This window comes from Coffea arabica, chromosome 2c (genome assembly GCF_036785885.1).
Source record: "Coffea arabica cultivar ET-39 chromosome 2c, Coffea Arabica ET-39 HiFi, whole genome shotgun sequence".
Taxonomy (NCBI): Eukaryota; Viridiplantae; Streptophyta; class Magnoliopsida; order Gentianales; family Rubiaceae; genus Coffea; species Coffea arabica.
Window position 1 is genome coordinate 25,533,016 of NC_092312.1, and position 14,729 is coordinate 25,547,744.

The 14,729-nt window shown below is 33.4% G+C and overlaps 1 protein-coding gene across 3 annotated transcripts; it reads right to left on the bottom strand.

Annotated features, from left to right (window-relative positions):
• Positions 1 to 4,324: 4,324 nt before the first annotated feature.
• Positions 4,325 to 8,660, bottom strand: LOC113726954 (GTP 3',8-cyclase, mitochondrial-like). Of its 3 annotated transcripts, XM_027250878.2 has the most exons (8): positions 8,332 to 8,660; positions 8,122 to 8,202; positions 6,478 to 7,098; positions 6,126 to 6,293; positions 5,847 to 6,038; positions 5,687 to 5,755; positions 5,507 to 5,604; positions 4,325 to 4,619 (listed from the first exon to the last, which is right to left on the bottom strand). In XM_027250878.2, the coding sequence occupies exons 2-7, from the start codon at positions 8,179 to 8,181 to the stop codon at positions 5,521 to 5,523; spliced, it is 1,194 nt and encodes a 397-aa protein (XP_027106679.1). In that variant the 5' UTR covers positions 8,182 to 8,202; positions 8,332 to 8,660; the 3' UTR covers positions 4,325 to 4,619; positions 5,507 to 5,520. The 3 variants fall into 3 exon arrangements, 2 of the variants coding, with proteins under 2 accessions (XP_027106679.1, XP_071931606.1); XM_072075505.1 differs by lacking the exon at positions 8,122 to 8,202 and having other exon boundaries at positions 8,332 to 8,520; XR_011839273.1 differs by lacking the exons at positions 4,325 to 4,619; positions 5,507 to 5,604; positions 8,122 to 8,202 and having other exon boundaries at positions 5,685 to 5,755; positions 6,121 to 6,293; positions 8,332 to 8,522.
• Between the last annotated feature and the right edge of the window lie 6,069 nt (positions 8,661 to 14,729).

A 14,729-nucleotide genomic window follows, 5' to 3' on the forward strand; every position in this document is an offset into this window, starting at 1 on the left:
GGACATTAAAGTTTGCTAGTTGCTCATGATCAATCATCTGTATATAAACTACCCCCCAATTTCTTCTTCTTGGATATAACCAAACTGCATCTCTTTCTTTCCACCCCTGCTTTCTTTTATTTTCGTTATTTTTGAGAAGAAATGGAGAGGATCAAACCACAAACAAATGATGCATTATTCTCAGGCTTCTCAGCAAACTCCAAGCAGCTGGCCTTGCACAAGGATTCTCACATAATATCCAAGCTGAAGCCAAAAATACGAATAATTCACGTAGTTGCACCTGAGGTTATAAAGACAGATGTTGAAAATTTTCGCGATCTCGTGCAAAGACTTACTGGAAAATCAGCTGAAGCGAAAGAAAGAATCAAGAAGGCACGTAGAGGACTTCCACCAAAAGGGATGATCAGCAGCAGTAGTAACAACCCCAAGTTGTGGACTGACGTTCAGCTTCAGCCTCAGGCTAACCAAGGAATTCGATTCTTGCAAGGTACACCAAAGATAGAGAAGGAGATAGAGTATTTGTATAAAGGAGAGGGCACTTCACATGGGATTTTTCGTGGTTTTGGAGATATAGATATGAATTTGGTTCAAGATCTGAGTCAATTCCCTCTTCTGAGTCAAGTCTTCTCAATCACAAATCAACATGTTTAGTGGGATGCCACTTTGTTGATTAGCAGGCTTTTCTCATGTAAATGACAGCAGGTTTTCATGTCGTCAGTGTGCACAATCAAGTTTTTAAGAACTTTTTTTTTTGTCATCTTTTCCCTCAAACGATTTAGCTATGTGGGCTTGGATTATTATTATTTTTCTTTATTATTGGGTGGGAAAAGTTAGCAATGATGCTTTGGTTTTCTTTCGTCATTTTGTGAGATTAAATAAACCTAACTCATGAGTTCAGTATAATGCTTGTCATGAACGTGACTAGTATAATCAGTTGTCTATTATTCTTTGGTTTGGGAGATTTGTAATTTTAGTTTCATTGTCTGCTCTTGAGATAATTTTACATGTACAGATTTATTGTTTAGGGAATCTATTATTTTTAATATATCACTGCTGATTGGAGACATATAAGGTTTGGTTGCATAATTCTTGTTTCATTGCCTACTGCTAGGAATGCTCTTCCTCATGTTTCACCATCTCAATTGGTCTATACATATCATTTTCAGTTGCTGAAAACGAAATCCCAGCAAAATGGCAAGGCTGCATTAATCTTTCTTCTGAAGGAATTTTGTATCCACCAAAATGAGATGAAGGCAAGTACCTGTGTACCACAAACCTTTTAACTGCCAAAATTTCACCTGCATTTTACCAGTTAAGTTGGTGATATAAATTCCCAGAACAAAAGTAATTGAATCCAAAAATGACAGAATTTCAAATTACGTGAAAATTTTGTTCTATTAAATTGTAGAAGTCCTCCCTGAATTCTCAGCACGTTCTTTTTGACTTTAAATCACAGTACTGTTCTTACCATAACAAAGTAAAGAAAAAGGGAGACAGGTAAGTGGGAAACAAATCTGATAAAACATAAAAATGTCAAAGGAATTGACGTAGAAAAGTATCAATAAAAATGAGTGCCCAAGAAACATTGGACTTGGATTAATATTTTTTTTTTTTTTGGGTGTTTTAAGGGAAGAGGGAGGGGACTTAGCAATGATGCTTTGATTGTCTTTCATTTTGTGAGACTACATGCACCTAATTCATCAACTTATTTAGTGCTTCTCATTTACTACTTGTATACTAATTTTTATATCTACTATTCTTTGGTTGGGGAGAATTGTACTTTCTAGTTTCATTGTCATGATTGTCTGCTGTAAAGATACTTGCAGATGCTCAGATTTATGGTCCAGGGAGTTTTTTTGTTTTTAGTTTATGTCTATTGGCTGGAGAGATTTATGACCATAGTCCCATTGATGTTGATTTATGATCTAGGGAGTTTTTTGTTTCTAATTTATAACTATTGGTTGGAGAGATTTATCACCATAGTCTCATTGATGTTGTTATATTACCTACAGTTATTAATGCCCTTACTCCTTTGTCACCATCTCCATTGGTCCATGCATATATATATATATATATATATATATCATCCTCAATTGTTGAAATAAATCAAAGTACATACCTCACTAATTTTTCAACTGCCAAACTTTCTCCTGCTCTCAACCAGCAAAAGTTGCAGCTACAAATTCAATGGAAGAAAAGTGCTCAAATCCAACAATGCAAGAAACTCAAATACATGAGAGAAGAGCAAGACTTGTCATTTGAAGAAAGTAAATTAATATACTATCCAAGTATTATATGATTATCATAAATCAGTCAATTTCATCTCCCAATTGTTGAGGCATTAAACTAAGCGGAGACTTGCAGCTAAAAGTCTGCATGTCAAACTTACATGCAATTGAACAGAAATAATAAAGATTGATTTGTGCCAAATTGCTGAGTCTACTGCGGAAGCTGGTTTATTAATGCACAAATTGCAAGTTTAGAAAACCTTAAGTAACTGATATTTCTGTTGACCTACTTGCTACTTGCAACTTGCAAATTGCATGGTTCAGTGCATAAGATTTCCTCCGTAAGATAGTGTAATACTTGGATAATGTGCTATCTTTAATTGATTTCTTCGACAAATTTTATAGCATCAAATGCTTTAAGTTACAGAAAGATACACACATAAAAGCAAAGAAAAGGCCCTGCAACTCTGCAAGGTGATAGTAGTATAATCGATGGTTGGATCTCTCTAACCAATCATTGGAAATTAACGGTATGATCTTTGAAAAGTAATTAATTCAGAGCTGACTCCTATCTAATTTAACAAAATGGTCTAAATGAAGCACTTTTGGAGGTTCATTTGGTACAAAAATAGTCTAATGGACGACATGAAAATTTAAAAAATTAGTAAATGATTTCAGATGCACTTCACCCTTGAGAAAAAAGCAATGTGAGTGGAGTATTATTAATCTATGTGCAGAGTGTTTATATATATATACAAGTTGCTGTTTCAGGAAGGGGAGTCGAGTGGTTTGGAGGAAGGAAGTATAAGGCGGATTTGAACTCTCTCGCTTATACTAAAATAAAAATGCAGTATCGCGTAGAATGCACTCTACCATAGTTGTTGTGAATGAAAGAAAATGCAAATTAGCTAGCCTTCATTGTATGCTTTTGGTATATTGAAGAGGATAGACAATCGAAAGAAGATAAGAAAACCACTTGCATCAAAATTGAACTTCTTTAACGTTGGACGCTGACTTGAAAGAAAATAGAGTAATGACTTGAGAGAAGAAAATAGACTTGGACATAAAAGACAAAGACAGGTTGACATTCCTGCACTCTGATGCATGAGTGTGTTTGGATTATTGATATATTTTCCGAAATATGGTATCTGATAAATTTTTTTTTACCAGCTAATGTACAAACCAAAAATTTTTATCGGATAACTTTGAAGCTGTATAACCTAAGAAAGAGTCTCTTTCAGTTGGCGTAGCAACCTGTTGACTTGTCAGATACTGTGAATGTGGCTGGATTGAAGATAATTTGAAAGATTTTTTTTTCAAAATAATTATTGCAGTATTCCTTTTATATATAATGTTAGGTATGTGAGATAAATTGTTGTACACGTATTTGTGTGCTTAAATTCGATGCTGAAGTTATGAAAAAACAATTGAAAATATGTTATATTGCTCTAGCAAAGATACTAAACAATTGCTCCCTGGTAGATACCGTGTCATCATACTAGTGTGTTTGACGTACAAATCATGCTTAACTGTTGCTGAACTGAGTAACTTGGCCGTAATTAGCTTCAAAAGAAAATGTCACTGGACTTCTGGAGATTATCTTCTGTTCAGTTTAAAATCTCAATAATTAGTGACTCAGAAAGGAATTTATAGGCCAAATTGAGACCTATCATTCAGATAGATGGGGGTAAACTAATGAGCTCGGATATTAATGAACTTTATAGAAGAGTTATCTATCGGAACAACACTTCTACCAATCTATATTAACAACAAGTAGATCTACCCCAGGAGAATTAGTAATGTGTCAGGAGAAATTAGTACAAGAAGCGGTGGATACACTTCTGGATAATGGAATTCGCGGTCAACCAATGAAGGATGGTCATAATAAAGTTTACGAGTCATTGGGGTTGGTTGAATATATTTCCCCCAATAACTTAATCCCTTTTTGGTAATACCCGCATAGAAATATGCCACTAACGTCAGTAAAGCCAAAGCAACAGTCGTATTTATATCATTCGTGGGTGCAGCTAACTCCCCGCGAGGTAATTGTATGATTTTCCAAGGTAAAACAAAAATAAATAGAAACAGAGTTCCAATGAGAGTCCAACTACATTACATTGCATTGCCAGAATCCATGTTGTATATTTGAAAGAGATTGACCTCCTTGCTTCTCGATCACATTACTAATATCACAACATTGTACAAAATTCAGAATTACATGAAAATGGCTGATAGGGGGAAAAAAAAAAATCCAACTACAGAATAGATGACAAGTTCTTCCTGGCGCTTCAGAGACACTCAACCCAGACATAAATTCAGAGTCATCAGATGGAATCGACTTGGTCACAATTTCCTCATCAAACATAGTTTATTTAGGCATGGAATCACTTCCTGTACATGCAATAACATTAAAAAACTATTTGAGCAGGCTTAGAACAATACCGTGTGTAAGTTCAAGTATCTAAATAGCTAGGCAGGTAGGGGTATAAATCAGAGATTTTTCTTCAGCAACCAAACCTTTGCCGCCCCTTTGGCCCTCCAACCAAAGGAAACTTTGATATACTAAGCAAACAAGAACAAATTCTGCTCATTTTTTTGACATGATTTTCAAGGGCAATCAAAAACTTCAGCTCCTGAAATAAGGTTCAAAATTCTCTAAGACGCCCCCAGGTACCACTTAGGGAACCCACACAGCAACAATGATAAATCAATTAGAAATTTGCACTTTGAGAAAATGATTATGTTCACAAGTCCAGGCAGCACATTCTTCATTTTTTAAATTTGAACCAGTTACTTTCACATTTCATGGAAGAATTTTTGGAAAACGGTCGTCTGCTTGTGTTTTCGCATGCCAGCCAACACTAAATTTGCTGTGTTTAGTGGAAAATGTGTGACGATTGCAAGGCAAGGAACACCCTGAATCAGATTCTAGGTATCAAAGGGACCCAAGCCCATAGCAAAGGCTGATTATAATCTAGACATCCAGTACTGTTTGATATGTTCCAATCAAGCATAACAACTACAAGTACTGCACTCGGAAGTTCAGAAGAACCAATAACAGTAAGACTTAAGAATCACATTTCTCCAACCAATTGAACATAAGTGGTGCAGATAATTCCATATTGAAGGGGAAACAAATGAATTTAGAGGTGTAGATCTTAGTGAAAGAATAAAAGGTAAAAAAAAATGATTAAATGTGAAGAGCGTAACTTTAAGCCAACTGAAATTGGTTATCAAAATTAATTACTGTAATAAGCAACATTAGTTAGCAGACATACAACTTCGCACAAGCTTAGCCACCAATGCGGATCATGGGTCTATTTGACGTCTTTGCAATATCAAACATGCCAGCATGAGAAGCCTTCTTTCTCTTAACCTGAATGAATAAGAACCCAAGCAAATTAGTGAAAGTTAATTGAGCATATTGGTGTGCTCAGGAAAAAACAATAGGGTTGTACCGCAGCCCCAATAATCTCCTTGAGCTCATTATCCTCAACACCAAGACGAAGTGGATCCCTTAAGCTGACCTGAAAAGGAAACTCTCAGTGAGGAAGTGATTGAAAATCAGCTCTGAACCCAAAAAGGAACCATTGTAGGAGAGGGAAGAAAGTAATTTACCTCTGAGGGACCAAAAAGGCATACTTTGAAATTCCCATCAGCCAAAAGTCTCAACCTGTTACATCCAGCACAAAAATGCTCAGTCATTGATGTAATAAAAGAAACTGAACCCTGATGGCCCTCAACCCTGAAATTCTTAGCAGTCTCAGTTGGATGGTCCTGAATTCTCTGAACCCCTGTAAACTGTTTAACCTGTTCAGTAATATTGGGAGATTTAGTTTATGAGCAACATTATCCAAAAACCCAAACAGGTTAGCTACTGCCTGAGTTCTACCTTACCACTCTGTCCAACATTTCAGAGTAGGGCACAAGTTTCTTGACGTTCCAAACATTTCCATCAAAAGGCATGAACTCAATAAACCGAACATTAATGGGCTTCTCACGCGTCAATTCTACAAAATCACAGATCTCATCATCATTGAAGCCACGCATTACGACACAATTGACCTGAGACAATACAGAGAATTTGTATCACACGAACTAATACACTTGAGTTTTTCTGGGAGAAGTACTGACAATCAACAGGGAGCAATCAAAAGCCCTTTAAAACATGGAGCTATAGCCAGCATGGAAAAGGGCAGAAGAAAAAAAACATCTGATGAGCGACTCAAATTTTGGAAGAAGATCGTACCTTGACAGGATTGTATCCCAAGTCGACTGCAGCATTAATTGACTCCATCACCCTTTCATGTCCTTTACGCCGAGTCATAAATTCAAATTTTGCTGGTACCAATGTATCTAAGCTTATGTTTACCAAATTCAGTCCACATTCTTTCAGTTTTGGCAGTTTCCTTGCTAGTGTAATTCCATTTGTGGTCATAGCCAAGGTTTTTAGTCCCTTCAGGTTTGACAGCTGTGAGCAAATATCTTCAATATCCTTTCTGACAGTTGGCTCTCCACCAGTCAAACGAATTTTGTCAACTCCAGAACTGACAAAAAGATTCGCCAAACGAAGAATCTCATTTTGTGATAGAAGATGAGAATTTGGGGTTAATTCTACACCCTCAGCTGGCATACAGTACTGACACCGTAAGTTGCAACGTTCTGTCAAAGAGATCCTCAAATAAGTATGAAGCCTCCCAAATGAATCAATTAGCATATCTGATACACAATTCTCTTTCCGTATGTCATCAGACAGTCTCTCATGCGAAGAAGCATACTTCTCTGCTAAGGATCCATCCATACCACCTTCCAAATTCTGCCTTTCAACAACATTTGCAGATTGGAACAGAGATCTTGTTTTTCCACTTGCCTGTCAACAAAACTCAATCTTTAATACACTAAAGCACCAGCATGACAATTATAAAGCAGATCAACCAGTACATTGTGGAACTGTCAAAACTAGATAGTAAAACAATGATCAGGCAAAATGAATTCAGAATTTTCTGTAACTGCTAAAGATAGAAGTTACTATGCCAAGTCTACAAACCGATAGCACTATAAACATATTTTCACATCACAAAGAAACAAATCACATGCTCAAAGCTCCTCCTAATTTGCACAGAATGCAATCCAAAATCTCTTCTTACGCATATTAGTTAGAATCAATTTCTGGTTTCACTGACAGTCATCTTGAGTTAATTAGCATCATTCGACTCAATAACACCGCGATTGATCAACAAGTACAACAAATAAATAGCAGCACAGCCAAAATAGTGGGAATACTTAAATATTTCATGGACATGTCCTAAAAATATTTCAAGCAATACGGAATACTTAAATAGTGGGAAGACAATTACAAAAGAAGCATTAGTAACTAAGACTTTCCAAGTTATTTCCAGCTACACATATTACAGACTAGATTCTACAAAATTCAGTTGGAAGCATCTCCTCCTAAAAATGAAATTAAATTTTGAATCCTAATTCTGTGCTTCTAATCCTCTAAATTTCATTCTTTTTCTTCCCAACTGGCAAAAGGGCTTCCAAAGCCAAAGGCTTTGTAAGGGTGCACCGAGCTCAAAAATTTCCAAGAGCTTGAATTTGAGTCATGATTTTTGAGATGAACAACTTGTTTTTTTATCAAGTTTATCAATCAACAAAAGATTAACAGTCACTAACTATCCATTAAATCAAGTATTCTGCTGAGACAGCCATACGATATCACAGAATACAACTGCAGACGGATAATATCTTCTAGGAAATTTCCCTCTTCTAAATATAAATAAACAATTACATGCAGGAAAAGACCAACAAGCACAAGGTATACCCATTTCAAACCAAAGCAAATCATAGACTGAATCACCACAAAAAAAAACCCATAAAGAAAGCAACCTACCAAGCTGTATTTCGGGAGGCCCAGATAGCTATCGAAGCTTCTCCAGGCGCAGGGCGACATCTTGTTACCAAATTAGTATTCCTGGTTAAGCAGGAAGAACAAATTACAAAGGAGGAAAAAATACGAATCTTGACAAGTAGATTGGATGAAGCAGGTTGGAAAGATATTAAAAAGAAAGAAAAGTAGAATCTTGAATGGTAGATTTGGTACCAGGTGAACAAATACAATATTATCATGCAAAGGATTGCTCGAATCCAGAGGGCCCAGCTCTCCAGGGACAGGATGCCAGGCCATCCTTTTTTGATTTGGTGCTATCTTTAAGAAGCGCTAGATATAGCGGTGAAGCCGAAGCCCCACAGACAAAAATTCATTCGGGTGATTATTCATTATTGTCATTGTCGGTAGGATCGCACTATAGTGGAAATAGGGTCGCTTCTAGTGTGCAAAGTGGGAATTTCTTCCTACCACGGGCAGAACCACTACAATCACGACAATTCTGCCTGGACCATTATGAAAAGCTTACGAGTCCACATAGGCTTAGGCAACCGGAAGACAATCATAGGTGAATTACGTAGCAGAGGAATGTGGGACTTTCTAAAGGCCTTTTTTTTTTTTTGAAGGACTTTCTAAAGGACTAAATTGCATATATGTCTATACATTAGACTGGGTTGATAAATTAATCATCATCTAGGTAAATGCTCAATTAGGAGAACATAAAGAACCGAGAGACAATAAGACATTAAATGCCAAATTGCTATTCTCAAAACATGAATCCGATGCCATCATTTTCTAATTTTAATAATATTTAATTTCTGTGCGGAAGATTGTGAAAAACTCCCTCAATTTCTCTTATGATGGCCAACTTTATTGCTGAACCAAGTAACTAAAACTAATTATTTACTAAAAATTTATTATTCACTCTCACTATTATTAGTTAATGATAATGGGTTTTTGTTGAACCCATGAAATGTTTGGTAGTAACTAAAAAAATATAGGTATACCTTTTACATTTTTTCCCTTTTTCCTACTTCTTTTTCTTCTAAATTTTCTTCGCTCTTTCAATTTGTTCTAGTATTTTTTGAAGTTAATATTATACTGGTGTACATGACATTTATAAGCGCATGCAAGTAATTAAAAGGGTTATTATCACTTTACCCCCCTTAAACTATATCACTACTATCAGTTTACCTCTTAACGTGATCTTTTAGTCACTTAACCCCCATAAATAATTCAATTCAACATGTCAATAAATCTTGAACAAAAATACCCTTTTATTTTATAGCATTACTACATTATCATTGTCATTTTATTTCTTTAAATTATAGTGATACAATCGCTTTAATCCCGAACATTATTTTTTAGGCATTTTACCTCATTGTTAATCTAACTAGTATAATAAAAAATTTTAAGATGTGTTTTCCTTTGTTATATATAATTGAAAATAAAAAAGTTGGAATGGTTATTATTCATTTTTTTCACTTTAAAAGATCCCAAAACATAAAACTAAAAGGGTTTTTTTCAACTTTATTTTTTCACACTTATTAATACTACGAAAAGAAAAAGAGATAAGAAAGAAGAAAATAGAAAATTAGATTTTGCAAAGAAAGAAAATAAAGAAGATTCTAACATTATTGTATTACTTTTAAGTTGTCGATATTAGGATTGGAATTGAAATTGAGTGATAAACAGAAAAGTAAAATGATTTAAAAATAATAAAAATATTTAATTCTTTCTTATTTTTTATTTTTTTGAAAAAAGAATTGACCTCTCTCTCTCTCTCTCTCTCACTCCCTCTACCCCTACTAATCTTTATATATATATATTTTTCAATATTAATAAGATTACCAATGACAAAGAGATTAATGCTTGCCACTCTAAATTTTTTATTATTCAAAGAGAAAGAGTATTTTCTTCTAAAATTTATGATTATTTTATTTACTATCTCAATTATAGTTTCTTGAAGTGCTATGTTAATTAAGTTTATGATTACTCATCTACAAATTCGATATTAATTTAAAAGTCACCATGTTACATATAAGATTACTTATCTAATTTCTAAATTTAAATTAAAATCTACTAGATCAATTATGTCATGATTCTGGTTTCTTGAAGTACTGTGTTAATTATATTTCTAATAAATCATCTATAATTTTGATTCTAATTAAAAAGCTACTATCTATTCAACATATAAAATTAGAGAGATCGCAGTTAGTATAAACTTTTTTATGTCATTTTTCAAATTTTCTGTTTTATCCTTAAAGAAAAACTAATTTTTGCTGTGACTACTTAATCACATTTTGCCAATATAACTATTGTAACTAGTCTAAACAATGTTCGTGTTTTAAATAATGTGTTGGATCTCACCCTTTGACTTTATCGTTAAGTGCATTTGTTTGGATATGTATATTAATTTGAACACGAGATTGTAATTGACATTTGTCTCGATATTGTTGCTTGCTCATTTCAATGGATTTGCTATCATTAGATAATCCATATCACAACAAATCTTTTAACTTAGCACTTACTTTTAATAGTAAATTTTGATTTTTACTATAATTGGTTATCCTTCTCATTAGATAATGTAAATATTTAAAAATTCTCAAATTTTGACACTATTTTACTAGTCAAATTTGTGATTTATAGTCTGTCATCTCCAGTACAACTAGTTGCGGAGTTAGAACTTAAGTTGGTAACTATCTAATTATTTCAATAGTTCAAACATTCAATTTCTGAAACTTTTGTATTATGTGATTTATGTTTATGATTATTTTATCTATAATCTCAATTCTAGTTTCTTAGCGTACTATGTTAATTATATTTATAATTACTCATCTATAAATTTTGATATCGATTTGAAAGTCACCATGTTACGTATAAGATTACTTATCTAATTTCTAAATTTAAATTAAAATCTATCATGTCAATTATGTCGCGATTTTGGATTTTTTGTAATACTATGTTAATTATGTTTCTAATTATTCATTTATAATTTTGATTCCAGTTAAAAGTCACTATCTATGCAATATAAGAACTTAGAGGGATCGCAGTTAGTGTAAACTTTTTAATGTCATTTTCTAAACTTTCAATTTTATCCTTAGGGAAAACTTTTAATTTTTGCTCTATTTACTTAATCACGTTTTGCCCACATAACTACCCTAAGCATTGTAATTACCAAATTATTATAACCTTATAAACCAAGATTCTTCAATAAATTTATAATAAATGTATTTTTGTAAAAAATAAAATTTATATAAAATTAATTCCTTTTAATTATTTATGCATATAATTACTCATCTACGTCAATTAATAATTAAATTTAAACAATCATAACTCTTTTGTCAAGTAAGCATTTATAGTTTAAGATTGGAGTGCACACGGCTTCATTTCCACATATCTCCAAGGATTATTGCATTTGACCAATTTGGATGGTTGATGCCAATTTTTGGGTACAAACAAGTACCCATAAATTATTGAGAGACTTGCATTTTATTTCTCCTAAAAATATAATGGGACCCATACTCAATCCCTCCTACCCGCTATCCAGCAATTCATTTAATAGTTGCATACTTGCATTCGCCTGACCCCGTAATGATGTCTTGGCCAAATTTCCCTTGCTCTTCTCACCATGCACAGATGAGTCAGCTTTCCAAAGTAGATGAAACCGTGGAAATGGTGCCAAAGTACCCGTATGGATATTGGATAATAGAAGCAGAAGATGACAGCTTAGTTCATACAGGAGTTTTGATTACCCGTATGGATAATAGAAGCAGGTGTCTTTGATTTTGTAAAAGGCGTGTGCAGGCATACTCCTTCTCTTGTGGTCGAGTGGTCGGCTATGAAGAGACAGCAGCCAAAGATTTGGAAAAATTTGTACTTAAATTTCGTAATCAAATTGCTTACCGGCTTTTCTCAATTTGTTCTCTATCCTCTTATGCAGTTATTTCCAAGAATTCATCTTTCCTAAACTCCTTCCTCTCCTATGTCTCTTCACTTTTCAGCCTCATCCACAACCTGACTCTTTCCAGTTTCCACTACCTTCATATTTTCTCTCTATTTTTTCTTTGCATCAAAATTTGGAAGAAAACTCATTATTCAAAAACTCTTCCCGTCTCTGTTTCTTCTTCTTTTTCTTCTTCTTTTTCTTGGACTCCATAGCTGGCCCATCAAAGTTTTCAGCCTTCTCATCAATTTCTGGGGACAACCCATTATTCAAAATGTCATCTTGTTCAAGTTTCTTCTTCTTTTTGTTGTCTCTTTTTTTAGAAAAAAAATTCTGGTGCAATAATCACAGGCTCTGCTTATAAGTGGCAAACCAACACACTTAACTAAATTTATCCATACCCGTCCATGAATAGATGAGTACGAGGATCTTAAATTTTTGTATAGGAGTATAAATGAATTACTCAATAATACCCATTTAATAAATGAATATTATTGGGTAATCCATCAAATCCAATTAACCCATTTAGAATTCTCTTTCCCCACCCTTTTTTTTCAAATTTTTCATTTTGTCATGATGTTAACTACTTTTGTTTCATTATTATTATTATTTGTTGGTTTTATCTTATTATTTTATTTTCTCTTAATTTGGTAACTTGCTCATTTTTCAACATTACCAATTTATGATAAGTTTTAGCCTCTTTTCTTATCTTTCTAAAATGGAATTTTAAATTTATTTATGAAAAAAAAATGTTAGAGGTTTAAAATTTTTGGATTAAGTTTTTATATTAACTTTTATACTACGTAGTTCAAATTTGTATATTCTTATTATTCAATTATTAAATAATATGTAATTTTGTGACATAGAGTATAAATGGAAAAAAATTGGTAATTAGGCTTATTGAGCATTATAAGTAAATATTTAAAACTAATGATGGGTACAAAGAGCGATATAAATTGATAACTTAATTTGCAAAAATGAATTTAAATGAGTTTATAAAAAGTTAAAATAAATGGGTTATAAATGGGTAATTGGCTTACCCAATTTATTTTTTGACTTACCCATTTAATTAAATGAATATAAATGGGTTGACTCACTTATACCCATTACCCATTTTACCCAACACAAACCCGTCCAAGTCACCCATTTTGACACCCCACCCCAGTTAGCTCCATCTTGAGTTTGTTCATGCTTTCCCATGTACTTATTCTTTTGCTTCTTATGGGCTACTTTTTTTTTGGGTTTTCCGTGGTTTTTGTGAGCTGGGGTTTTACTAATGGCAGCAATTTCTTGGCGATTTTGATTTTTGACCCAAAATTGCTGAAGCAGAAGCAAAACCCCTCTGTGCGTTTTTTCTTTAATCCAATATTTGTTCTCCTGATTCCCTTCTTAGACCTGCAGGCCCTATTTCTTCTTCATTTTTCCTCTGTTTTTAATGATTAAAGGTGGTAATCCTTCATTATATGCAATTAAAGACTAATTTAAATTGGCTGACGGCAGACCAATGTCAAACTAAAATGAATTTGGTTGAAAAAACACTAAATAGCAAGCACCAAACTTTTATTCAATGAAAAAACACAAAAAAAAAAATCATTTACCCAAAAAAGAAAACCATGAACAAATCAAACTAGATGCATATCATGAATCAAACCAAAATTAAATCCGTAAATACCAACAATACCTCGATCTTGTGGGTCTTAATCCCGAACATAATTTTTTAAAAACCTGTCAATACTTCTATTTCATTCGTGTGCTTGATAGGAAAAAAAAATTGATGGCAGCTAAAGGAACATGGTGGAGGCATTGAAGGAATTACTAAGAATATATTTTTTGTGTTTGGGATTTAGGGGAGGCAATAACTGAGGGGTTGTGGTGACTGGGAATGATCCGAGAAGCCAAAATCAAGTTGGAAAGCCGGATGTTACTATCAATCTAATGACGGGACCAGCAACAAAAACGTTGTTCCGTCTTTTTCTTCGTGTCCTTTTGCAATTGACGGGACTGGCACCAACTTTCTTCGTCTTTTTCTTCGTTTCCTCTTTCAATCGCTCCAGTAGGATTAACCTTTTTTTTTGGTTAATAGTATTTTTAAAATATTTTACTGTAACAATGAACTTATTTGGCAAGTACTTTTTGGATAAATCTATCTGTTATAAATTTTTTAACAACTTTAACTGCAGTAATTTCAAAAGATTTTTCAAAATTTTTAAACTATACACTTCAAAATATTCAAAAATTTTCACACTTTAAAAATTTTTTTCTACAACTTGTACAATAAGTTACAGTAAAATTTTAGACAAATATACAAAAAAAAATCATTTGCCAAACAGAGCTAATGTATATAAAAAACTTTTATTATAAATATTTTTTGTGATGTTTTTGGAGAAGGAAAAGGGGAAGGAGAAAGAAGGACGGGAGGAGGAAGAGGAGAGGAGGAACGGGGAGGAAACGAAATGGAGGGAGGGAGAAGAAAGAAGCGGAAGGAGGGGATAGTGGTGATAGATGAAAGAAGAAGATGGTGTAAATTTTTTGTATACTTTCTAATTTTTTTTTGTATGTTTAGAGTTCTTTTTGATATATTATATTAATGTGATGTTTTTGGAGTTGTTTTTGTTTATATATTACCGTAGTATTGTATATAAAAAACTTTTTTGAAAAAAATGGGGAA

Excerpts from the sequence above, each read along its gene's own strand:
- LOC113726954 (XM_072075505.1), bottom strand. The coding sequence starts at position 8,415 with ATGGCCTGGCATCCTGTCCCTGGAGAGCTGGGCCCTCTGGATTCGAGC. Across the intron at positions 7,099-8,331 it reads ATATTGTATTTGTTCACCTG|GCAAGTGGAAAAACAAGATC; the intron begins GTACCAAATCTA and ends TTTTGTTGACAG. Across the intron at positions 6,039-6,125 it reads CTGAAATGTTGGACAGAGTG|GTTAAACAGTTTACAGGGGT; the intron begins GTAAGGTAGAAC and ends ATTACTGAACAG.